The 26,409-nt window shown below is 42.0% G+C and overlaps 1 protein-coding gene across 5 annotated transcripts in view; it reads left to right on the top strand.

The window, feature by feature from the left end:
- NF2 (NF2, moesin-ezrin-radixin like (MERLIN) tumor suppressor) overlaps positions 1–26,409 on the top strand; it is a 93,841-nt gene that overhangs the window by 41,858 nt on the left and 25,574 nt on the right. For 4 of the 5 annotated variants that reach the window (XM_066603795.1, XM_066603796.1, XM_066603793.1 and 1 more), the window contains 5 exons: positions 7,385–7,507; positions 11,780–11,997; positions 14,905–15,010; positions 19,562–19,695; positions 22,477–22,624. In XM_066603795.1, coding sequence (XP_066459892.1) covers positions 7,385–7,507; positions 11,780–11,997; positions 14,905–15,010; positions 19,562–19,695; positions 22,477–22,624 — 729 coding nt within the window. Of the gene's footprint in view, positions 1–7,384; positions 7,508–11,779; positions 11,998–14,904; positions 15,011–19,561; positions 19,696–22,476; positions 22,625–23,304; positions 23,352–26,409 lie in introns of all 5 variants that reach the window. The other variant, XM_066603797.1, reaches the window with a different exon arrangement.

The raw sequence follows: 26,409 nt of genomic DNA, 5'->3' as shown, positions 1-26,409 counted from the left end.
TATCAGTGTGATTGCGTGTGGTATGAATGTGGTGTGGTTGTGGGTTATTTTGTTGTCTTCTGAATACAGGTACTTCTGTATATAAATTTGTCAAAAATATCAACCCCCTAGAAGGGGGAGGAGTTTTGTTACAAAACTCGGCATGCGGTTACATCTCCGCCAGATGTGGAAATGATTAGAATTGTGGTGTGATTAGATGAACAGTCTTGCCAGTTGAGGAACTAAAGGTGGTTCCACCTTTGGCTTATAAAAAGGCTCTCAGAGGCTCCTTGTATGTAGGGACCTCTTTTTCTGCTTGTGTAGAACTTGTTGACCACTAGAAAGATATTTCACACCGTTACTAGAGTCTGAGAGAGGCGCATTATTGGACTGAGAAGCTGGATGGTCGTATCAATGAATTGCCCACCAACTGGTCTGGTTCTGACCAGACTGTTAGGTGTTGGGACCAGTGGATGCATGAGGGCACACACAGGGCGACTAGGCTCAGACTTTGACAGATCACCAATAGGGAGGATCATCTGATAAGCATGAACAGCCCCAACTGTTTCGTAGTCTGCCATCCAAAGACAGGTGGCACCATCGCTACTGGTCCCTGAGTATGTTGGAACCATATTCGGGTACTTGGCTGAAGGACGTTTGGTCTCATGCTGTGGCATGCGTGTACTGCCTTTGACACCCATCTACTGTCCCCTTCAGTTGCAGTGTTGTCGTGAGCAAGGAAATTGGACTGCTTTAGAGTGGGACCGGGTTGTCTATAGCGACGAATCCAGGTATAGTTTGGGCACTGATGATGGCCATGTTAACATCTGGAGACCTAGGGATGAGCGCTTCAGTCCTGCCTTCGCTGTGGAGTGACCGACTGCCCCCGTTGGCCGGTGTAATGGTCTGGGGGGCCATCACATACAATAATTGGGCACCCCTAGTAGTGGTAGGAGAGACAATAACAGCTCAGCGATATGTTCAGGGCATGTGTTTGCCTCTCATAGCGGCTTCCAAGAGGCATTCTCCAGTAGGATAATGCTCGGCCACACAACAAAAGTGTCACATGAATTCCTCCACAGGATTGCCACACTTTCATGGCCTGCCCAGTCGACAGATTTATCACCAATAGAACATGTATGGGACTATTTGGAATGCCAAATTTGACAGCCTACCAGTTTGTACAATCTAGAGGCTCAGTTACAGCAAATGTGGTCCGATACCATACGGAACCTGTATATCATCATGCTCAACCGTATCACATCTTGCATCCAAGCTAGAGGCGGCCCAACAGGGTATTAGAACCTCCATGCCCATCCATATCACATCTTGTATCCAAGCTAGAGGCGCCCCAACAGGATACTTGAGCCACCATGACACACACACCCCCACTTACCCCCGTATCACATATTGCATCCAAGCTGTGGGTGGTACAACAGGGTACTAGAGCCTCCATGACACCCCCCTCCCCCACTTTCCCCCATATCACATTTTGCATCCAAGCTAGAGGCGGCCCAACAGGGTATTAGAACCTCCACGCCCATCCATATCACATCTTGCATCCAAGCTAGAGGCGGCCGAACAGGGTATTAGAACCTCCATGCCCATCCATATCACATCTTGTATCCAAGCTAGAGGCGCCCCAACAGGATACTTGAGCCACCATGACACACACACCCCCACTTACCCCGTATCACATATTGCATCCAAGCTGTAGGTGGTACAACAGGGTACTAGAGCCTCCATGACACCCCCCTCCCCCACTTTCCCCCATATCACATTTTGCATCCAAGCTAGAGGCGGCCCAACAGGGTATTAGAACCTCCATGCCCATCCATATCACATCTTGTATACAAGCTAGAGGCGGTACAACAGGGTACTAGAGCCTCCATGCCCCCCTGTATCACATCTTGTATACAAGCTAGAATGGAGCCTCCATGCGCCCCTGTATCACATCTTGTATACAAGCTAGAGGTGGCCCAACAGGATACTAGAACCTCCATGCGCCCCTGTATCACATCTTGTATACAACCTAGAGGTGGCCCAACAGGGTACTAGAGGCTCCATGCCCCCCTGTATCACATCTTGTATACAAGCTAGAGGTGGCCCAACAGGATACTAGAACCTCCATGCGCCCCTGTATCACCTCTTGTATACAAGCTAGAGGTGCCCCAACAGGGTACTAGAGCCTCCATGCGCCCCTGTATCACATCTTGTATACAACCTAGAGGTGGCCCAACAGTGTGCTAGAGCCTCCATGCGCCCCTGTATCACATCTTGTATACAACCTAGAGGTGGCCCAACAGGGTACTAGAGCCTCCATGCACCCTTGTATCACATCTTGTATACAAGCTAGAGGTGACCCAACAGGGTCCTAGTGCCTCCCTTCACGTGTTCAATTTTCCACCATAAATTATTCTTTTGCTCTGATATTGCAATCACTTATATCAACGTTACAATCACACAGAGAAAGTTTTATTAGATTCCAACAACTCCTTCCTGGTACTTGACGTTTTTTGACAATTGAGTGTATATTTGAGTCACAGAAATTTCTGCAACAACATGCTGCAAGTGAACATACTCTTGTAGGTCATAGCCAATTATTCTGATGTCTGACTAGTCTGATATTTTTAAGCAGGAACCAGACATTACATGGCTGTCGCATTTTTTTTTTTTGTCTGTTTTTCCATTATTGATTTTTTTTTTAATGGGAAAAAATACTAGCCAGGAAAATGGCACGTACCGGTAAATGCAGCAGTGGTAAATTTTCCATGTGGTTGGGAAATCACATTTTCCATTGATGCAAATTTGGGGGGAAAAAATTTTTTAGAACTACTTTATAAAAAAAAAAAAAAAAAAAAAAAAGACTTTTGCAGTTCAGTAAAGATGTGACCTTGTACGTCAACCAGAGACTGGTGAATGTAGCTTTACATTGCTGACATGTTCATCTGGTGAAGTCATTACCTATAGAGCTTTAAATCAAAATGATGGTCACAAAAAGAGTTGAGTATGCAGAACGGGGCAAGACAAAATGACCCGTCAGTCTGTGCTAATATGGATGGACTGCACATATCAAGGGCATTCATGCCACATTCTGTAATTCAAGGGTACAAGCTTGTTTATAATATTAAATTGCTATTCATTTAATGATTATTTATGTATACACTCTTCGAATATTCTTTGAAACTGCAAGCCCCGCAGATACTTTCCTATTAGTCTGTACTTGCTGTAAATACAGTACTTGATCAAAATAAGTTAATGTTTTTTTTTTTACTTAAACTGTATTTCCACCTTTTGGGACATCCTTTTCCAATTTATGTATAGGTAAAAATTAGAGATGAGCGAGCATACTCGGTAAGGCGATATACTCGAGAGAGCATCGCCTTTTTTGAGTACCTGCTGGTTCGTCCCTCAAGATTCGGGGAGGGGGGGGGGGGGTTGCAGAGGGGATCGGGAGGGAGAGGGATCTTTCTCACTCTCCTCCCGGGATCCCACCTTCCCCCCCAAATCTTCAGGGATGAGCCAGCAGGTACTCGAAAAAAGCGATGCTCTCGAGTATACCGGGTACTTTTCTTGAGTTACAGACTGTATTTATACCCCTCAGCTATATTCAGTATTCTGTAGGCTTCCAACCTGAAATCACCCAGCATTCTTTGCGGAGAAAATATCAAAACTTGAAGTGTTTTGCATTCTGGACTAAATATGTAGTCTCAAATGCTGTTAGGGAATCAATATATATTGGATTTCTAGAGGATGAAAGGAGAGACACGATTGATGAATGTTGTACAGGCTAAAATAAATGCTAGGGTGGACCTGGCTATTCATACCGCTTGTGACTTTGAAGCGCTTCTTGCTTTTTCTGACAGTTGCATGTGGCAAAAAAAAGTGGTGCCGGCGTCACGTAAATGTTGTTTGTCAGCGTTCTTATGTCAGAACTGTAAGTGCGTTGATAAATCTCCCATTTTAGTTTAATAAACCACTTGTATGTTAACGTTTCGTAGTAATTAAAATGTAATGTCTTTTTGTTTCTCACAGCAAGTTGTATTATATTCTTTCTCAACTATACAAGATACCCTTTAGGTGTTAAATAGTAGGAAATGTATCCCAGAGAGTGGAAGAAGGAATGGATTACTGTGGGGAAGCTTTATTTTCAAGTTGTCATTTTTATTCCTTTAACCCTTTCCAATCCACTGTCTGACGTCTGAAGACATTCTGATTGAAGGCTGTACAGCTCAAACGTCGGAAGACGTCCGGCAGGGTATTCCTACTGTATATATTACTGGCCCCTCTGTTGTCAAGGGCCTCTCCCGCATGTCCCATACCGCAGTACTGGCTCTAGCCAGCAGATGGTGCTATTGTATAATGGCAGAAAGAGAAAACCCCCTAGGAAACACTGAATCCAAAATTGGATTGCATAGGGTTAAAGGGCATAAATAATAATTTTTTCTGGTCTTACTCTTAAATAACTGTCCCCGTTTTATAGCCATCCATTTAAAATGCTTCTAACTTGATATTCATGTAGTCAATTAGAAACTCGCTACTACTACGTATGCCAAAATGTTTTGTGTTTAGGAATTTATATTTTAAATTAATGAAAGGTATGTACGGGCACCGGCCTAGCACAGGGTCGGATTCCACTACGTGCTCCCGCTTGTGGAATCTGACCCATTCATGTGCCGCCGGCCTTAACCATCCCTCTTCCCTTCAGTGCATATAACAATGGCAGCATAGTTAGAAGGAAAAAAAAAATATTAAGTTATTTTTTTTACTTTTATTTCAGTCGCAGAAAGCTCTGCAACAAAGTACAAACCTGATTTTTCCCCTCTCTATGTAATGTCTCTTCTTAGGCGCTTGCCAACATGACTATCTAGAGAGTTGGGTGGGTGGGGGTTCAGTATTAACAGTCTTTAGGGCTGAATGCACAAACCCTTGTGGTTTTATTAACTACATGTGGAAATTGAGAATGGTCATGAATAGGTATGTTGATTCAGAAGTATAGCCATATGCCATTCTATCTTATACATTTGTGTATACAATTGATTTATATGAAATGCAAGTTTAACCCTTTGCAATCCATTTTTGGATTCAGGGTTTCCTAGGGGGCTTACTCTTTCTGCCATTATACGATGGCGCCATCTGCGGGCTAGAGCCAGTACTGCAGTGTAGGACATGCTGGAGAGGCCCCCGACAACAGAGGGGCCAGTAATCTACAGTAAGAATTCCCTGCTGGACGTCTTCCGACATCAGAACTGTACAGCCTTCAATCAGAATGTCTTTAGACAGAAAGTGGATTGAAAAGGGTTAATTGTTAACTGATTTGCAAGACTGGTGTAAATTCACCGTGGTCATAGAAAGTTTTTGCTCCCTGTTCTCTAGCAAGCAAGTCAAATGTCAATCTGCACAAAGGTTTTGAAGAAAATCCGGGCTTCTGCAGTATCTTCTATTGCTTTGTAGTTCTCCACTTCTTCCACCGGAGGTGATGTGGCCCCGACACAGAATGCAGTAAAAAGTCTAAATTTTAAGTCAGGCCAGATTCCTGATGCTCCTTATTCTAGAAATTGCTCTCTGCAGAGTTATGGACTACATTGCAGATTGGCAGTTCTAGTTATTTTAGAGGGCCACTCCAGTGAAAACACATTTTCCCATGCCTGCCCTCCTTTTACCTGATTGCATGTCACACTCTGGAGTCTCCTCTGTGTATTTCAGGTACTTCCCTGCAGTGCAACCTCCTTGAGAGTTAGATTTTTTTTTACTTTCATTTTTGCATCTATCCCATGATGCAATGAACTCAGCATTACCTAAGGTTATACAATTCTTCCTGCAGGGGGCATAGTTTAATTATCACTACCTTTTTATATTCACTTAAATAAGCTATAGTCCATAAGTATACAGTCAGGAGAAGGAACTGTGATCTCCTCTATTATATCTATGTGACAGGAGCTGTGTAATCATCATCAGTAACTGTGGCAGGAGTGCCTGTGTCCCCCTTAACACAGTTTCAGTGATAGATCCATGTAACAGCATCACACAGGCTGTGAAATTGACTAGAAAATGAATCCATAACCCCCCAAGTAAATCTGGCTCGGTCAGAATCGAGATCACTTGATCATCGGAGGAAGAAGGCCAGGAGTTTCAGAGAGAAAGGAATAACTAACCAAGGTAACACTAGCCCACTTAGATATAAAAAGAGATGGCTACACAATAAATGAATTTTAAAAAATAATCAAAGTGCCCTTTAAAAAAAATAAAATCAATATTTCTTGTTACTGTAGTAAAAATACCTTGAAGTCCTGGATAGGTAGAATCAATGCAATAAAAATGACCACTTTGCCACGTATATTGTATCTCTCTAGATGTCTGCCAATACCCATTCCCTTATCTATCTTACGCAACTTCCAGCGCAACATATTTAGATTTATATGGGCCAACAAAAGAGCGAGGATTAAGCACAGTTATGCATCATAAACGACTGGGAGGTCTGTTAGGGCCCAATATAGTCAAATATTATAAGGCGGCCCGAATGGCCCAATGGGTAGTGGGGTCTGATGACTCAAAAGGAAGTCTATGGATGGAAATGGAGAAAAATCGCATTTATCCACACAACATAGCATATTTGACTTGCTCTATAGGGCCACTTCCCCCGGGACTATAACAAATGAGTTTACTTTCATACCACTCCCTCTTGCTATGGAGAAGCGCCCGGTTTAAGCACAATGTTTCCTCCAGGATCTCCTCCATGCTACCAATACTCCCCAACCTGCAATTTCCACCAAGCCAAGACCTAGCTCATTTTAATTGCTGGACCAAATAACCACCCTACGACATTTTTATAATAAAACAAAACCTTACACTATACAAAGTTTGTAGCCATGTTTCATCCACCTACCCAGAATATCTGAGAATCTATCAAATATTCCACTTTATCCATTCCATAGCTCCCGCCTCCATGACACTTATACCCCCATCATTTAAAGCTACATGTGCCAGAAACCAATTACATACGTCATATAGATGTTCCTGAGCAGCAATGTGGATTCTTGACGACCCATTGGTTAAAAGCCCCATGTTAACCCCTTTTCCTTACCCTTTTAAAAAAATTTTTTTTTTTTGCGTGTGCTTTATTAGCTAATGTAGGCATATATTATTTTCTATGGTGATATTTGACCCCCTGCGAGGGGACTTAAGAATGTTATAAGCTTATTATATGTATAAAACACCATAAAAACCTTTGAAACTAAAAATACCTTGAGGTTTCAGTTGCTCGCCTTCATTTCTTTCTTTCAGCAGTTCCAAGTGTTTTTGAAAATAAAAATCCAATCAAAAGTGAAAAATTCAATTAGGAAATTGTCAAATTATAGTTTTTAAAACTTTTTATGTTCACTTTTTATTTATTACTTTGTTACAGATGGAACGCCAAAGACTAGCACGTGAAAAGCAATTGCGAGAAGAGGCGGAACGAACACGGGACGAGTTAGAGAGGAGATTGCTCCAGCTGAAGGATGAGGCACAGATGGCCAATGATGCTCTTGTGAGTGCATTCAAAATGTTTACATTATTTTAGAAGTCTCCCTCTTAACCCCTTGAGTGGCAGGTTTCCTACCACCCTGTCGTGCCCACCAGGGCAGGTTTTTTAAAATGGTCTAATCATTGAATTTCAACTAGTTTTGCAGTTGCGTCTCAAGAGCCATAACTTTTTCATTTTTCCATTGACACAGCCATATAAGAGCTTGTTTTTTGCGGGACAAGTTGTGATTTTTTAAACAGGGGGGAGGAAAAAAAGAAATGTGGAAAAAAGAAAAAAGGGGCCATGTCATTAAGGGGTTAAATAATGTATTAACTTCCTTCTCTGGGTCATTACGACGCACATGGATACCACATGTGTGATTGTATTTTTGATTTTTTACAAAGTAAAGGGAGACCAGTGTTTTTTTTAATTTTTTTAATAATTTTTTTACTTTTTTTTTTTTTTAAATTTTATTTTTTTTTGTCCCTTTAGGGGATTTCCACAGGGACCCATCAGGACCCCTGATCACATTCCAGGGGTCCGATGGTGACAGCCCTTTACATGCTGCAGTGACAGCCCTTTACATGCTGCAGTCACATAGACTGCAGCATGTAAGGGGTTAACACAGCAGAGATCGGAGGTTTTCTCTTATCTCTGCTGTAAGAGCAGGTACCTAGCTGTCCTCTGATAGCCAAGCACCAAGCTCTCCCTGCCACAGAGACCATCGGCTTGCTTCTGACAAGCCGATGGTCTCTATGGCAACCTGTAAACAAAGCAGGACATTGCCGACATGTCGGCAATATCTTCTGCTGGTTTTTCAAAGCCCTTGCTTTGTTCTCTGTGGGACTGTGCAGGCAGAGCACAATGTCACAGCTTGTGGCATTGTGCTCTGCAGCTCCCATAGTGATACATAGCCCGGAAATCTTCCGGGCTATGTTGCTATGAGCAGTGGAGCTCGTCACGGAACTTTTCCGGGCGTGCCACTCAAGGGGTTAATTTGTATGTATTGTCCCTGTATATGCACATCTTTTTTTAGTATTATCTGTAACTTTGCTTACACACATTGGGTGAGATTGAATAATACACAGATGAGTGGTGGACCAATATCCATGCCCTGTTGACGCTTTATTTGGAATACTTGCCTAAAAGCCAGTACGACTTCCTTTGCTTCAGAACAACATGAATGGCTGTCTGTGTATCAGAAGGGCTCGGGAAAAGAATGATTAAAGTCCATTTTTTTCTGAAAGTTTCACAACTCGCCAAGCCTATAGCATACAGTGAAATTGAATTTTGTACACTCTCTAATCATGCCTGCAACATTTCTAAATCTAAAAGCCATACAATAAAAATGTAAAAAAAGTTTATCATTTCTTTATCATTATCTGAAACATTGTGCCTGATTATGGCAAATTGTTGTAGTAATCATAGTATTCCATTGGCACAAATTGTTTTAGAGCCTGCTAATCATTATATTTGTCCATATGTAATGGGAGAAGAGTAGCGTGCAAATTATTCAATGTTCCAACATCTTTGGAATTCTTTTTCATTTATCCGCCTTCACTAATGCCTTCTATTACATTAAGCTGCAAAATGACAGGTTCTGTTTAGAAATGCAAAAAAAGTGGATTTCGTTCTTTACCTGAGCCCTTTATCAGTTTTTTTTTTTGTTATACTGTTGATTTCATGGTGGTAGGTCTGTCCTGTACACACCTGGTGGCTGTCAATCTGTATTTTGTAGCTGTGCTCACTTCACTATAACTTTGTGGCTTGTCTTTGTCCTGCTGAGAACAGCTATTTAAAAGGGTGTTCAGAGCAAGTTCTATTGATAACCTATCCTCATGGTAGGTCATTAATAGTTGGGTTTTAGCACCCCAACACAATGTACAAAGCGCAAGCGATTTGCTGTGACCCTGTGTATTGGCCAGCGCTAGTAATTGCAGGCGCAGCTCTCTTTGATTTTAATGGGAGCTGTGCCAGCCACTACACAGTTTGGAGCTATGTGCTTCCGCTCTTTATGCTATGTTCGGGCGCTGAAAATGGGTGTCAAAACAGCTAATTGGCCAGGGTCCCGAGTGGTGAACCCAAGCTGATCAACTATAGATAGCCTATCCTCATCATTGGTCAACAATAGAAATTGCTCAGAACCTGTCAGCATCATCTCACCCCAAAGCTGACTTCACTGGCTGACAGTAGATGAAAAATCAAATCCCTTCTAATCCTCACTTTTTTCGTAAAGAGCCCATGACAATTATCAGTTGGGTTCTGAAGTTATCCTGCTCCGCATACAAATCAGAAGAGAAGAGTCATCCGGCTGTTCGTCAGAAGAGAAGAGTCATGCTTATTGATGAGTTGCTGAGCTAACTACACCTCCTTCCTTTAACCCACCCCAGTGTCAGTAACAACACCTCCTTCCTTCCTTTTAAATAACTAATGGATATCTCTTTTCCACATTTGGTTCTAAATTTTGTGTAAGGCTGTGTTCGGCCATAAACCGCTCTGAACTGCATGCTAATTGCACATCGGAAGCACTGCTTAAAAACCACATGATTTCAGTGTACTGCAACTACGGAGGCAGATCGTCTTAAAACCGCATTGCAAAACTGCTGTATTTTGCGATTAAAATTTGATCAGTTTTCTGCAGTGTTTTTGATGTGCAATTTAACAAGCACATTCGAAAAGCCATAGAACTGCCAGATGAATGCCACATAGGAAACGCAGCCTTGGGCCTTGATAGACATTGACCACCAGTGACGAGGATTGCAGCCTTGATGACTTTGGCCAACAATATTGAATGCTCATGCTTACTATTTCTACAGGAAGTATGCTTGTCTTGTCTTGAGGGGGGAGTATAGGGTGGTAGTACTTTGTGTGGTGTACCTAGAAGGTGCTGGTATGTTAATAGGAGATGGTAATGGTGAATATGGCCTCTTATCTTACAGAATTGAAGGGTCTCAGACTTTGGCGAGATGCCATCTTTATTCATCCTTCTTAATAAACGGTAGTATCTGCTTAGGATTTATCCCCATAGACCTTTTAAGCTGGAGGCAAGCACATATCACAGATCCTAAACTGGGGATAGGTCATCAGTAGTTTATAAGCTGGATCCACCACTCGGGATGCCCACTGACTAGGTGTTTACCAGGTTACTGTTGGAATGGACATGGCTAGAAGTAGATGGTGCTGTCTGCATTACAGCAGACTGGGTTAGTACTGCAGTACAATTCCCATTGAATGCAATGGGAGCTATTCCTGCAGTACCAACCAAGGCCACTGCAATGTGGACAGCACTGTCTGCCTCCAAGCTGGTTTTGAGTTTTTTGTTGTTTTTTTTTGTGTGTGCTAGGTGTATAGCAAAATCATGGCAAAAAAGCACAGCAGTTGTGTAAGATTGTGATAGGAGCTCTGCAATATTTTTCTGAAATAGTGACTGTTTTGCAGTGACTTTGTACAACCTCTGCTGTTATTTGTCTATTGTTTTATGCAAATTTTAATACATAAGCAAGGAGAATTTCAATGTCCATTCCTATTATAATTGTGTCTCCAAGTGGTGCAATCTTATTTGAACAGGCTTATTTCAGATGTAGCCCATATATACGATTTGATACAATGCATATCCCTTCTCAATGACCCAACCTAACCTGTACACTATAACATCACTCTACTATTGAATCCAGCAAGCTACCATATTCATCAGCTGGCAGTAGATCACAAGTATTGTACCTGGCAAATACTGTAGTCCTATCCCTTAACAAGTGAGATGAAACTAAACCAGATGTACCAAGCCATTTTGCCTATATATTTGCTTTTTTCAATACACCCATTTTTCTAATGATATCAGCCTATTAACCTTTGCAACAAATTCCCTGATTGACAGTGGTTTGTCATTAAGCCAGAATTGTGCAATTTAATTTTTTTTGCCACGTACAACGTCCTGGCGACTGCTAATTGTTCCGCTTCTTCTAATGAAATATCATCCACATATCCAAGTACGCATACCAATTGGGCTGTGTGAAGTGTAATATGGTAAGTTCTGTAAATAGGGCTTAACACTTCCCTCCAGTAGCTTTCCAGCTTTGAACATCTTTACTACTTGTGGATCAGTGCAGCTGATTGCATCCTGCAGCTAAGGCATAAAGTGAAGCCTCTCAATCCTACATTATAAAGAAATGCTGGAGTTCTATGTAGATGGGCATCAAACCTTGGGCTTCGCTCAGGGATAATTCAGAAATATTCTGTATAATAAGAGTTCCAATGTTCAGATTCCATGGGGCCAATATTTGTATGTTTCTTCTCTAGATGAGATCGGAAGAAACGGCTGACCTTTTAGCAGAAAAGGCTCAGATTACAGAGGAGGAAGCCAAACTGCTTGCCCAGAAAGCCGCTGAGGCTGAGCAGGAGATGCAGAGGATCAAAGCCACTGCTATTCGTAGTGAAGAGGAAAAGCGGCTAATGGAGCAAAAGGTGCTGGAGACTGAGATGCTAGCACTAAAAATGGCAGAAGAATCTGAGCGAAGGTAAATGTACATGAAAAACATAAGTGATGGCCTGAATAAATCATCGCCAGTGGAAGAGCATTTGACACACCTTTCAGAGCATATAAGACAGACATTAAGAAAACAGCTTCCTTCCTTCCTGTCTCTTTCCCTTTCTCTGTCCCTCCCTTTCTCTGTCCCTCCCTTTCTCTGTCCCTTTCTTTCTCTGTCCCTCCCTTTCTCTGTCCCTTTCTTTCTCTGTCCCTCCCTTTCTCTGTCCCTCCCTTTCTCTGTCCCTCCCTTTCTCTGTCCCTCCCTTTCTCTGTCCCTCCCTTTCTCTGTCCCTCCCTTTCTCTGTCCCTCCCTTTCTCTGTCCCTCCCTTTCTCTGTCCCTCCCTTTCTCTGTCCCTCCCTTTCTCTGTCCCTCCCTTTCTCTGTCCCTCCCTTTCTCTGTCCCTCCCTTTCTCTGTCCCTCCCTTTCTCTGTCCCTCCCTTTCTCTGTCGTGTAGATTTTGATGCAGAACTGAAAATGGCAGAATTCTGTAGGCAATTTTGCGTTAAAGTCCCCATTTAGACCTGTGGAGTTTGACAGTGCAATATTCTGCCTAATGTGAAAGTGTGCCTTAAGGGCGCTTTCACACGACAGTTATGTTCATTTTTCTGGAGCCAACACAAGGAGTGGAGAGAAAGTATAATGGAAAGACTTGCATGTCTTCCGTATTTTAGACCCACTCCTGGTTTTGGCTCACATAAAACGGAACATAAAAACTGTCGTGTGAAAGCGCCCTAAGGGTGATTTTACAAGGCAGAGTTTTTGTCTGCATTAAACGCACCAAAAATGTCCTTGGAAAAATACACATGTAAAATGTATTAACATTTATCAAAACGCATCACTGAGAATAATTAATATTGATCAAAAGCGCACACATTTTACCCACATTTTTCAAAGCCTGTTTTTTTTAAAATCGTTTTATTTAAAAGTAAACAGCATGTCAAATCATTAACATTACAGAGTTATATATGAATATTGGAGAAGCAAAAAACGTAACGTCGTTACAGTATATAGCAATTACAGCACGATCCAGAGGACCAGACCACCTCAGTCAGCCAACAGAGAATGACACTCAGGTCCCTTAACCCGTCTCCAGCATCTGCTGATTACTGAAATGCCCTTCGCAGAGTTGATATAACCGAGCAGAGCGATTGTGATGGGAAAAGAGGGAGCGAGGAATCGCACCATAGACCCCACACTTCCTTGAAATGTGTCTTCAGTTAGTGCCGGAATCAGGCATCTCCCTTTGGATAAGGAAGGAGGGATTCTTTACTGGTAGAGCAGTGAGGCTATGGAACTCTCTGCCTGAGAACGCAGTGATGGTGACCTCAATAAAAGAGCTTAAGTGGGGCCTTTGAAGTTATTAAATGAGAATATATTGTTGAAATAAGTCCCTGGGACCGCAAAAGTCCTATTAGGGGGTAGTGGGATATATTACTACACACAGGTGGAAATTGCATCTGTAGCTCGTGCCGTATCTGGTGATGCCTATAGAAGTAGATCGAGGTATTTGGTATTGATTTTGGAGTTGCTCAAAAGATAACAATACATTAGAGTTGTAAAGATCACCCAGGCAGATTATACTGCATCGCTCCCACGTCACAAGGTCAGCCAGCGGCAATAGCTCCCGCAGCCCAGGGTTCCTCCACAGTGGTATATCCGCAACTATGTCAGAAAACCCGCCAGCAGCCTTAGCCTGGCGCCAGACTTGTGTCGCCAGTCTGTGAATGGGTAGCATCTTTCCTGTTATTGTAGCAGGGAATTGCAACACCGGCAAAAGACTTGGAATATTCAGGAAATGTGCTAAATGGGCTCCAGAGTTAGGCAACGGGCTGTCCTCCAACCAGCATTTCAAATGGCTCACTTGGCTGGCAATGTAATACAACTGATAGCCACTGATAATCCGCAAAGTCTGTTTTTTAATGCCGACAAAAATGCTGCCCTTCATGTCAGAGAATAAGTGATAAAAGTCACCTGTTTGTGGTGGAGCTAATGTTTAGGCCTCATGTCCACGGGCTTAAAATCCACAGCGTTTTTCCCGCACGCGGATCCGCGCCCCATAGGCATGCATTGGACACCCGCAGGTAGTTAAATACCTGCGGATGTCATTTTTCTCGTCAGGTTTAAGTGGGTCCTGGACGCCTTTCTTGAGCGCCTAAATATGTTATGTTCTAATTGCTAATTGCTTCAGAAGGGTTGTTGGTTCAGGGATTATTCCAATTGCCAGACCTGCAGTTAGGGAGGATTTTTTTTTCACTTTAAATGAGAAAAATTTGCTTCTACTTCATTGGTGTTTGTCTTCTTCTGGATCATCATTGGAGGGGTAATAGGCTCAACTGGATGAATATGTGTCTTTTTTTCAGCCTAACATACTATGTCAAAAAAAAATAATATATCGCCCTCACAATCCTTCTAAAAACCCTCGGATGTGAGGCGTTTTTACATGGAAGCAGCCTCGCATCCCTGCGGAGCTGAAGGAATTCCCCAGCGCAGCCTACACAGCTGCTGCAGAGAATCACAACATTCTCTCATTGTCTTTAATGGGGCTGGCACTGCTGCTGCCGTCCCCATTTAAAACAATTGGCGATTTTGCAAAAAGATAGGACATGCTGCGATTTTTTTTTTTAAATTTTTTTATTTATTTTTTTTATGTAGCATCACAGGAGTGAAAATATTGCACTTCAGAATGAAACTATGGAAAATCCTTAGCTTCATAATCATGCGTTCTCACCCCCTCTCACATCATGTGAAAATTGCGCTATTTTCTCGCCATTCAGAAGCCGGCCTAAAAATGATTTTTAAAAAAGCTGTATGTAAGTTAGTGTCCATTTAAAGACGTTATTCGGTTAGACTATATTATACTAATGTTTGCTGTTATCATTCTTCTCCTCTCCAAGGACTAAAGAAGCGGAGCAGCTAAAGCAAGATTTACAAGAGGCCCGTGAGTCTGAACGTAGAGCCAAACAAAAGTTATCGGACATTTCTAGCAAAACGACTTTCACGGTGAGTGACTTGTTCAGTAGCAAAACCTAATATCTGAGCTCTCAGCCTTTATAAAGTTATGTACTTGTTTTTAATCAAAAGTTAGTTTCAGCTTATATTGTTCACCAGAAATCCTACTGGGGTTAGTGCTTCTATTACTCTAAAAATCTACTTTATGATTGACACTGTAGGGAAGCAAGCGATTCTATCCAGCTGCTTCAGGGTTCTTAAAGAGAATATTATCCCTATTTTATCTTGTGTGCAATGTATTCATGATTTAGTATATAGATTTTCTTATAGCCTTTTAAACCAGTTTATATAGTTGTTTGCTGGTAGCCAAGAGTGAACCCTCTGGTATTGTAGTCACGACACTTCTATCCATACGCGGTAAAGGAAATGTGTCTTCAGAAAATGACCTATTGTATAAATCAAGTTTTTATGTTAAATCTGTTTTTAAAGAATTGTAGGTGGTATTAAAAATGTTTACAAAATCCTCAAATCCTGCAGTTTTCCTGCTGACCATTGAGCCTAGTAATAGTGCGATCCTGTTCTGTAGAAGAAAACAACTTTTTAGCAGTCCTCTCATCACAGTATCTATTGATACTTCTATACGCGATAGGGGATTTCTGGATATGTTGGATTACAATGAAAGGTAACACACGATCCACTATTCACAATAGAAGATGGTCACAACTCCCTTCCTCCCCATATAGAGAGCAGTCACCCATAGAAGTCAATAGATCAGCCCCTGTCCATTATGTGAATGGTCCATTAGTTCTGCTCTAAAGCACATCTCCAAATACTGTTGAATGCAGCTCCGGTAAGATGGCCTCCCTCATAGTCATGTATAGACAATATATAAATTCTACAATTGGAAAATAAAAGCAGATTAGAAAATGTAATGTTTCAGTATCTGGTTTTAATTACCGGTATAAAAAAAAAACAAAAAACAACGGTGATACTTTCGCTTTAAATGTCTGGTCGATAGTGGTCCTCTGTCCCCAATTGCTGTGCTATCTCTCTTTCTCCCATCGAATAGACTAATCAGACTATTTGTCACTCATCTGCAGTGCCCCCAACCCCATTTGTTCTAGTTTTAGAAGTTATGGGAACTTGGCACCACCACTGTCAGCTTACCTGCGCTGCATTTAACGGCATTCACAGCAGAACTCGTGGGCCATTTACACAATAGACAGGACATGACCCATTGACTTCTATGGAAGATTGTTCTGCTTTTTTTCTGTAGGCTATGCAGAGGTCTTCGTGCAGGGAAGAGGAGATGGTGAGCCGTTTCCCTCAGCTATTGCGAATGGTGGATCCCTTTAAAAAGAAAAATTAAACAGTTTGTTAACGAATCCCCATTTGGTCATCGTGAGTCAGAATGATACTTCTATACGTGATGGGGGGATTTCTGTATATCTTGGATATTTAGTGGCCTGACCAGGGCCTCTTTTGGATCCTTATAGGGAGACGGAAGTGGGGAGGGAGGTAGAGGGGAGGTAAAAGGGGGAAAGGGTGGGGGGTGGGGGGGGTCACACCTCTCGCAGGGTTACCATCCAAAACACATCCTGCAGAGTAGTATAGAAATATTTTGTCAAGATTTATAAGGAAATTAAGGATCTGTCATATTGCGAGTGCAGAATATAGTTCGCCCATGGATTCCAGACTCTTCGAAAAGCCTCATGGCGGTCTAACAATCCAAAGTGTATGTTTAACATAAAAACTTTATTCGTACAATAGGTGATTTTCTGACGAAACATTGCCTTTAAGTTGTACTCTACGCATAGCCGTTGGTAAATTAGGAGACTGAAGTTACAAACTAGAAATTGCAATGAAATGTCTGTAAGGGGAGTCAGACAAAACCCTGGAGTCTTGTGTTTTTAAGTTGTTTTCTGTTAAGTTATATGAACGTACCCCTATTGTAGAGTTTTTCGGTATTTGTGTTTGCTAGGTGATGTCTTCAGTACATGACACATATATGCATTTATTGGAGAAAAGAATGACAGTAGTTTAAGCAGCTATTCCCCCGGAAGATCTGCGGCCGGGTAGACAAAGCTGGAGTGTAAGATGGCTAGACACTTGACTTTAATAAGACACCAATACAAATGTGCATTTAAACTGTATTGATCTCCTGCTGTGTGAAATTACTCAGCAAATTATTACTGCTGGTATTTGAAGATTCACTGAGAGGCACTACTGGACAGAGAGGTGCGGATTCCAGCAGAACACCTCAAGAGAACTCAGCTGTCTACAGAAAAGCTAGAATTCTCTTTAAATGTTTATTCCATGTTCTATACTAGATGTTGTCTGGCGTTCAGCAGCAACGATTTGCAATCCCCTCAATTCTTTACATCTGGCAGATCTCAAGGCTCAGTTCAAAAGGGAGAAGCGAAGAAAGAGTAAATTTTTGTTTCTTATCCTATAATTGCTTTTCTTTGAACAGCATTTTTCATCCGTGCAAAAAAAAAAATAAAAATCATGTTTGTAGTTTAAAAAGTATTAATTCAGCAGTCTTCTTCCTAAGTGCTGACAGTCCATAATGACGATCCAGTGAAGGAGTGCATTTCCTAAACATTTATTACACCACTGGGAATGTAAGTTTTTTAATTTCAGATATATGATCTACACCAGGGTAATCCTTCAGGGTTATATTGATAGTGAATTTCATAAAAATATTGGCAGCACTACAGTCGTATCTGTCTCCATCTGGTTGGTCCCATATTAAAATCCAAAGGGCAAAAAAAAGCTGGTCTTTTCAAGTGTCTCAGGAGCTGAACTCCTGACTTGGACAGACCTGGCAGCTTAGGATTGATGTCGCTCACATTCGCTTTTGCAAAAGCTCCAGAGTTGTTTTTTTTTCTTCATTTTTTTGTGGCACAAAAACTACCCATATGTTAGCTGTTGGTCAAAAAGGCAGTTATGAAATGCACTGCAAACAGTATTTTTTTGTTGCTTTTTTGTGTGGTGGCAGTTTTTAGATCTGTGACTTTTTTTAAAAATTGTAGCAATCTTGGGGATGTGTCTTTTTTTTATGGCACTTTCCCATTGGCTTCTCTATTCGGGGGAAAAAAAGGCAAAAATTGTCTTTTCAAAGAGAATCTGTCAGTAGCATAAACTAAAGTTATAGGCTCCTAGCAGCTGAACTGCTGAATCCAGGATTACGACTATTCTTACGCTCTTTGTCATTTCCCTGCTTTCCTCTTGCAAAGTCGCGGCTGTATGTAGAGCGCAGACTACATTGATCCACTTGTAGAATGAGATGACTAGTTCTGTCATTCTTTTTGCATGCTTATGTAGTCCGTGATCTACATGCAACTGTGGCTTAGAGAGCAGACAGTGGAGGAATACCCAGCAGTGCAAGTACAGTAGATACATTTCTTGTTTCAGTGTTTCAGCTCCCATGAGCCCATAACTTTAGTTTATGGAGCTTGTAGGATCCGACAGTCTCTCAATAAAAACAGGTATAAAAAAAAAATCATATGCAATTTATTATTTTTATTTATTTTTTACTTTTTTACAAAAACAAACAGACTGTGTATAACAATACACCTTTGCAATAACTTGTTTTTTTCCCTACAAAGCATCAAAAATGAATGAAAAGTTAAATACTGTTGCTATGCAGACCTCTGTGTCCCTATGGTAACAGGCAACAAATAAACTCTATTTAGTATGACCCTGCAGTCATACTCACTTCTGTCTGCCCCCTAAATCCTGCTAATATATTTGTTCGGAAGAAGTAGGACACAAATGGAGGGGATTATCACTGACTGCAGGATCAGACTACGTAATGTTTGTTGTCTGTTACTATGGAGATGCATACGTCTACATAGCAGCTGCAGTCACAAAATGGTAAGAAATCTTTAATGAAGACTCTTTGCAAGGTTGCTTTTCTTTTCATTGTAGATGCATTGAAGCAATAAAGTAAATTGCTTACAAAACTGTGCATTGTCTTTACCAAGCAACATATAAGCAGACCATCCCTGCTCCTTTAAACAATACATTTGTGGACGAGCCAGAGGCCAGGTTGTTTGTCAGGGCATTGCAAAAAGTATAGAGTACAATAGGAATGTAGTTTTTTTTTCTATTCAGTGTTCCAGTTGTGTTACTTTGTAAAAGCAAAAAGCTGTCCATAAACCTAGGATAAATGGCGGTATCTGACGACAGCCGATGGATTTCACCGTGGCCAATCGTTTGTCCTTCAAGAGCTAAACGGATAAGATGTTTGGCTTCGCCTTGTCTCCCTCTGCCCTATTGAGTAAAGATGCATGCTCAGGCGAGTATGCATGCTTATAGGGACATCAGGGGTGTCTTCATTCAGCAGCTATCTTATATTTATGGCCAGCTAGTGTAAGTATAGGATATCGTTTGCACCTGTAAGGATGCTAAAAGTTTCACAGTAATCATGAACATTAGCATTCTCCGACAGCAGAAGCACAAAATGCTGCAATATTCCACTACTAACTGAAAATAATTCAGGAGTTCAGAATTGCAATTTTGGTGTACTTTTACCTTTTTTTTTTGGTCTTTTCAAAAACATGCAATTTTTCTAAACATGAGTCATTACTTTTCCAGCAAGCAGCAGGAACTAGCAGTAGCTCTGTGCCCCCTGTCGATGTGCCAAGTTTTAGCATGCTCGGTGACAGCATGCCCTATGATTTCAAGGACACAGATATGAAACGTCTGTCTATGGAAATTGAAAAGGAAAAGTAAGAGTTTTTTTTTTTTACCTGCATGTGTAGCAAATGAACTATGCCTTTCCTGACTTTTTTTTTTGTATGTTTTATTTCATGTTGCTTTTATAGCGCCAATGTACAGAAAATGTAATTACACTATGTCCCCTGTTGGAATCCATTTACATTTCCCTAGCCGCCCAAACACACTAGCTCCAATTCTAATATAAAGCCAACTATCGCCATATTTTTGGAGCATGAGGCAACGCCAGAATACCAAGTGGAAACCCATGCCAGCTCCATGTAGATGCTGGAAGGGGTCAGATTTTTAAACTGAGACACTAGTGCTGCAAAGCAACATTGCAAATCACTGAGGCCCCGTGGGATACTTTAATTTGTTTGGGTAAATACAGCAGGGCTGTACATTCTCAGAAACCATATCATAGATCTTAATGCAAGATTTCTCAACACTGTGAATGAGAGATAAGACTAGAAATTGTTTTCCAAAAGAAAGAAATATATGACAATATGCCCAGCAAATGATTAAAGTATAATGTGTTTTAAAGGGGTTGTATCACAGCGTACATATATTAAGATTAGAGTTGAGCGAACATACTCTGCCGAGCTTGATGCTTGTTTGAGTATTAGCATACTCGATGGCGCTCGGTACTCAAATGAGCATTACGCTTTGTTCGACCCACCCCCCCCCCCCGCCCCAGTTATTGGCTCCTCCCTGCTGTGACGTGCCTGTTTTGGCCCCTCGCCGCCGCGATGCAGCGCGCTTGTCAACATCAAATTTTTGGGCTGGCTGGCTGGAGAGAGAGAACACACGAACCAAAAACAAAAAAGAGCTTGGGACCCGGTGGCCCACATACAAAAATGCTCAAGTCTCCCATTGTAGTCAATGGGGTTCGTTACTCGAGTAGAGCTCTCGAATTTTATGAAAAGCTCGTCTCGAATAACGAGGACCCGAGCATTGGGGTGCTCGCTCATCTCTAATTAAGATTTTAAGTGTGTCGATGAGAGAAAAAACTTTCTTACCCGGTCCTCGCCCTCTCCCACGTGCTACACGTCCTTGTTGACTGTGCTGGATTACAGCCCGCCCCCACGTGACATCATTCAGGTCCCTTCAGCACTACACAGTATAGTGCACTCTTCTTAGCAGTTCCTCCGCCCCTGACACACAACTCAATCTGAGGTTGCAAGAACAGATGACGTGCAGCCCCACTCGGATGGCTACGTTACACAGCACGCTATGGGAGTCTAGGAGTTCATTGGTGTATACATCCAGACAACTGGTCATATGACTGGCAGACAGCATGTCCTACCGTCACATAAACCACTTAACTGCCAGTGTCCTATAATTGTGACGGAGACTGCACTTCTGGACCCATAGCTGGGATCAAAGTCTATCTAGTCTATCTATCGAGAGTCAATCAGAGCAATCTCTTGCTGAAGGTGGCATTCTCAACCCTGTTACCAGCTAGAGATGTTTCCTTCGACGCTGTCAATTGCAAGCAAGCCTGCCCGTAGACCAGCGGGAAGGACCCGGACGGCGCATGCTAGGTGAGTATTGCCTTTTTTTTTTTACGTAGCATAGCTAGGGCTTATTTTTGTGGTAGGGCTTCTATTTGAAGCTGGATGTTATACTTTTCATTTCAGGGACTCTTCCATCTGGGTAGTTTTTACTAAGGTCACTGGTAAGGAATGGCTGATTCAGAGGAAATGCAGTTGGTAGGAGTCAAATGGCCACACTACAGTGCACTGAAACTGTACATTTTGCAAGACAGCAATCCTATTAGTTAATGGCATATATTTGGATTTGATTGAATTAAATATACTTTAACCAGATAACGCTTTTAACAATTCTTTGGTTGGATCTTTAGCTGGCCGACAACATGGCCACATTTTAGCATTAATGCGGTAGCCTTAACACCCAGATCCTTTTTTAAATTTAATGTGAATTGCCATAAAATCCTATTAGCCAAGTTCAGTTCTCTAGAGCTGTGAGTTAAGTAGAGGTTAAATGGGTCCCTGTTGAAATTTTAGTACCGTAATGCATGATTAGTCATGCTGCACAAAAAAAGGTGTGCCGTGGTATACAGTGTATTGAGAGATTTGGACAAGCATTATAATCTTTTTTTTTTTTTTTTTTTTTTTTTATCAAGTCTTTCAAGATATATAATATGTATGTTTGTGTACATATGAACACCTCAGCTAATATGACTAAGAGATGAATGGTCATCGTCAGTTACAGAGTTTATGCATTGAGAAAGCCTAAAATAAAAATAGTTAGTGTTCTTGCTCATGGGCAAATATTTTCTGCTGAATCCGCGCTCGGCATCCGCACCGCGAATTCGCAGAAAATACCCCCCATTACTTACTAATGCAGGTCTACTTCTTCCTCCACAAGAGTGATAATCGCTATGATTTCCACTCACGGAGTTAAAATTGCAGAATGCTCCATTTTTGTTTGGATTCTGCAAGGACGGCTTCCATTGGAAGGACAGGTCACGGATTCTGCATCATCACTCAGCAACTGCGGGGGAAAAAAAGATTTGAGAAAAAATCTGTACTACGCATGTGGGACGGCGAACCACCAGATCCATCCGCAGTTCAGATTTTCCGTCGACAGAACAGGTACACGCTGTCCTCTCTGCTGGTAGAGCTGGATTCCGCTGCGGGATTCCAGCAAAATCCGGCTGTCCAGGGGGCCTTATTGTAGTGACCATATGATAAAGTTTATAAGCTTCTGATCTTCCTCAGTTTCTTCGTGTTCATGTACGGTCTTTCATACATGCATATTATTTTTCTCAGGGTGGAATACATGGAAAAAAGCCGCCATTTACAGGAACAGCTGAATGAGCTGAAAACGGAAATAGAATCCCTCAAGTTGAAGGAACGTGAAAGTGCGATGGATATAATGCATGAGAATGCAGGCAGCAAGCAGAATACAATCAAAAAGGTGAGACAAAGTGGGAGATATGTAACCGTTATATGACTGCGAAGACTGCTGTGACGTTCATCAATATTTCTCTACACGGTTATCGAGCAGACACATGCTCTACATCAGGTTACATGATGAGCGGGCCACAAAAAGGATTGGCATGTCCTTTTTAAAAGACCAATTCGTAGGTGGCGCTCACTGCTTATGCTTCTTGGGCTCTACAGTGATATGAAGCCACTTTTCATCCGCAGTACAGTGATAGCATTGTTGCATCCAAAAACTGACATGGAACCCCGGTTAGATCTTTTTGCAGTTTTTACAATGCTGCTTACATCTTCATTTCAACATAGAGAAAAATTGAAGTCCCCTATAAGTTACAGAAATGCTGCAACTTTACCAAGAGCATATGAAGTCCAAATAGGGGCAGATTGACTTTGAGGGAGGGGTAAAACCTGTTTTGGAGTTTTTCAAACTTGACAGCAGAGTTTCATATGGTCACACTTCCAGGTAATGGTTACATTATGACATTGGGGGGAAAAAAATGCAATTTGCTGTAGAGATCGGGATGAATTCATGAAAAGTCCAGCAAGATGAAATGAAATCGCACCTTTTCTGTCTGTATTAGAGCCATGCTGGTTTTCTCTGCGTACATAATATCGCGCTCACACGCTGTGGCATTTTTGTGTTTTTCCTGTCAGGGGAGGAGAGCAGTCTGCATCTGAAAGTGCGGCGTAATGTGTGCCAGGTATTGTGTATGTGTGTGTGCATGTAATGTTCATCGTCCCGTAACTAACCTGCGTGTGCGTGTCGGAGTTCAGCTCTCCTATAGCATGAGGAGCTGTTTATTCCACATTAGTAACACACTGACAGTATTCCACAGTTTAAATATACTGTTGTATAGTTTACTTGTACTTATCTTGTTCTGCTTTGTAATTTTAATGAAAACTTTTTGGGCCTGCCATGCATAATTGCATTGAAAAAGCAAAAGATATATATATATATATATAATATTAGGCCATCCCTGATCTAGATCAGTTTTTTCAGTGACAAAGATGTTGTCTTTCCAAGAGTTTTCACTGTTCACAATGTTCTATTCAGTGCTAAATTCGAAATTCTGTTGGATTCCTGTTCCAAGTGCATTGTGGGAGCTCAGATAGATGCTGAAAGGTAAGCTGACCATCTAAATTAGGTGAATGTCAGCTGAGCTTGCTTATTTTTGCAAAGTCGACCAATCATCTAATATGAATGGGGTAGTTCGACAGTCCCTTGAAATAAAGGGGGAGCAAAGTAAGGTTATGTATTCTATGTAAGATGTCAGTATGATGGATCCTTTGTTCACCAGGAGGATGAGCTCTACTACTCCGTTCAATATGCGAGGTCAAATAGCTCTTGGCAAACAGGTATCTCGTGTATACTCGCATAATTCTATGGATTCCAAATATCCAGCAGAATAATTTAACCCCTTCAGTGGCACGCCCGGGAAAATCTCCAGGGATTGCTGCATTGACCATACAGTTAAACCCCGAAAGATTTCCGTGGACAGCTCTAGTGCTGAAATGCTGGCCAGAACACACCGTTATTGTGCCACTGTACACCTTTGCCACTTCAAAGTGCCTCAGGAAAATCTCTAGGGCTTGCTGCGCTGACATGGTAATAATAAACCTGCCACTGAAGGCAATAAAGCAGCGCTTTTCAGCACCTGGGAGCCCCATCCACTAAAGTTATGGGCTCATAGGTGGGTAGAAAGTATGAGAATGTTACTCGTATCCTCACCCTTCTTCACTGTTCACCTGTTGTCCATTGTAAAGTTGGCCCATCTTGTTTACAACAGACTACCTATAGAGAAGAGGATTACACCTGTCATGAGCGAGTACATAAATAGTCTGCTGTATACATTGATCAACAGCTTTGTGGGTGGACAGCGGAGGAAGGTAGGCATGGGTGTGACATCCCTGGACTCAGCGCCTATTAGTTTCTTTGTGTGTGTCCGGAAAAGACAACGACACAGAGCTCAGAATCAGCACAAGATACATAACAGAAAGTATTTCCAAAGTAGTACAATATTTTTGGTAGATTTTAACAGGGGTATGTAGTTTAAAAGTGGAGTTTATTCTTAATTGCCATGAGTGACAGATCTGAAGATGTGCAACACCTAAGACCTTTATTAACGGGTTGATGCCCGTCTTCATATCAAGAGTTTGATATTTAACTAGGTGCTTAATTTATTCAGTTTTTTCATCCTTTCAGTTAATAACCCTGTATGTATGGAACATCTTTGCTTATATGAATATTCATCTGCTATTAAAGGGAATGTGTCAGCTACGCTAAGCTTATGGGCTCAAAGTAACTGACTCGCCGAGTCTGCGGATGTAAGTTTTACGCTTGCCTTTCCTGTTGTTCCCCCATTGTCGAGGCTGAGAACCGCCTCTCGAGTGCATTGAGCGAACTGCATGGCCCTTACTAAGCCCTCCCATTCTAAGGTAAGTAAAATACTTGCTTCCGTGGACTCAGTGGGTCAGCTACTTGCAACCCAAACGTTTAGTTTATAGGGATCAAAGCTAAAGGTCACTTTACTGAAGCAGGCATTCCTCTAAATCGTAGAGTTCCCTTAACCCTTTAGTTAAATGGGTATTTCTACAAGTAGCATTTGTGGAATTTCTGCAGGATTTGTAACATATGTCTTATCTGTGTGCTCCACAATTTTTGTGTTTTTTTTTTTTTTGTCTATCACTTAGGCCTCATGTCTACGGGGAAAATCAGGCCCTCTACGGATTCTATATGTAGAATCCGTAGTGGGTCCCTCCTGCCCCGTGGACATGAGGCATAAAAATAAGAATTAACTCACCTCTCGCCCTCTCCGGATCTTCCCTTCGCTGCGGCTTCATCTTCTCTCCGTCGCGTCCGGATCTTCCTTCTTTGGCCCGGCGGATGCGCAGGGCACGTCGGTTGCGTGCCCCGCGCATGCACCGGCCCGAAGAAAAAAGATCCGGCCGCGGCGGAGAGAAGATGAAGCCGCGGCGAAGGGAAGATCCGGAGCAGGTGAGTAAATTCTGATTTTTGTCTCCCGCGGATCCGGACGGCTTCCATAGGCTTCAATAGAAGCCTGCGGCCGCCGTCCCCGCGGGAGACCCGCACGAAAATGGAGCATGGTCCAGATTTTTTCATGCTCCATTTTTAAAAAAATCCCTTTTATTGACGATCCGCGGGTATTTATCTACCCGCGGGTGGTCAATGCATCCCTATGGGATGCGGATCCGCGGGCAGGAGAAGAGTTAAAATCCGCTGCGGATTTTAATTCTTCTTTTGCCCGTGGACATGAGGCCTTATAGTAGATTTTAGTGAAGTATCGTCAGTCTTTTTCCTTCCTCTTGACATGTGTTTAGAGTAGTACGGGGGTGCAGCCGCCCCACAGTCGAGAACCCACTTGCCAAATATTTATGGCATATGCTATGGAGATTTGGAAATATTACTTGTCTGAATACCTATTTAAAGGGGTTTTCTAAACGGGGCAACCACCTTCCAGAATGACATTGCCTTAGCAATCCGCCAGAAGCTCAGTGTTGCTCTTCATTTGCCCTGGTGATTAATTGGGTCAACCAGCCCTTTATTGTTTTACCGAGTTTGCAATAAGAGAAACTACCCTCTCTACTAAGTTTTTAGAAGGCCAACTAACCTTTTACGTCCTTCTGCCCTACCAAGGCATATAAAGATGGGTTGTCCATATGGGACAACCTCTTTTCAGAGTTTTTGTACTACTATAGTCAGTCATTCATTTTATTTTTTTAAATTTGGTACCTTATATG

Source organism: Eleutherodactylus coqui, chromosome 5, assembly GCF_035609145.1.
Source record: "Eleutherodactylus coqui strain aEleCoq1 chromosome 5, aEleCoq1.hap1, whole genome shotgun sequence".
Taxonomy (NCBI): domain Eukaryota; kingdom Metazoa; phylum Chordata; class Amphibia; order Anura; family Eleutherodactylidae; genus Eleutherodactylus; species Eleutherodactylus coqui.
This window is presented reverse-complemented; position numbering and strand designations above follow the sequence as displayed.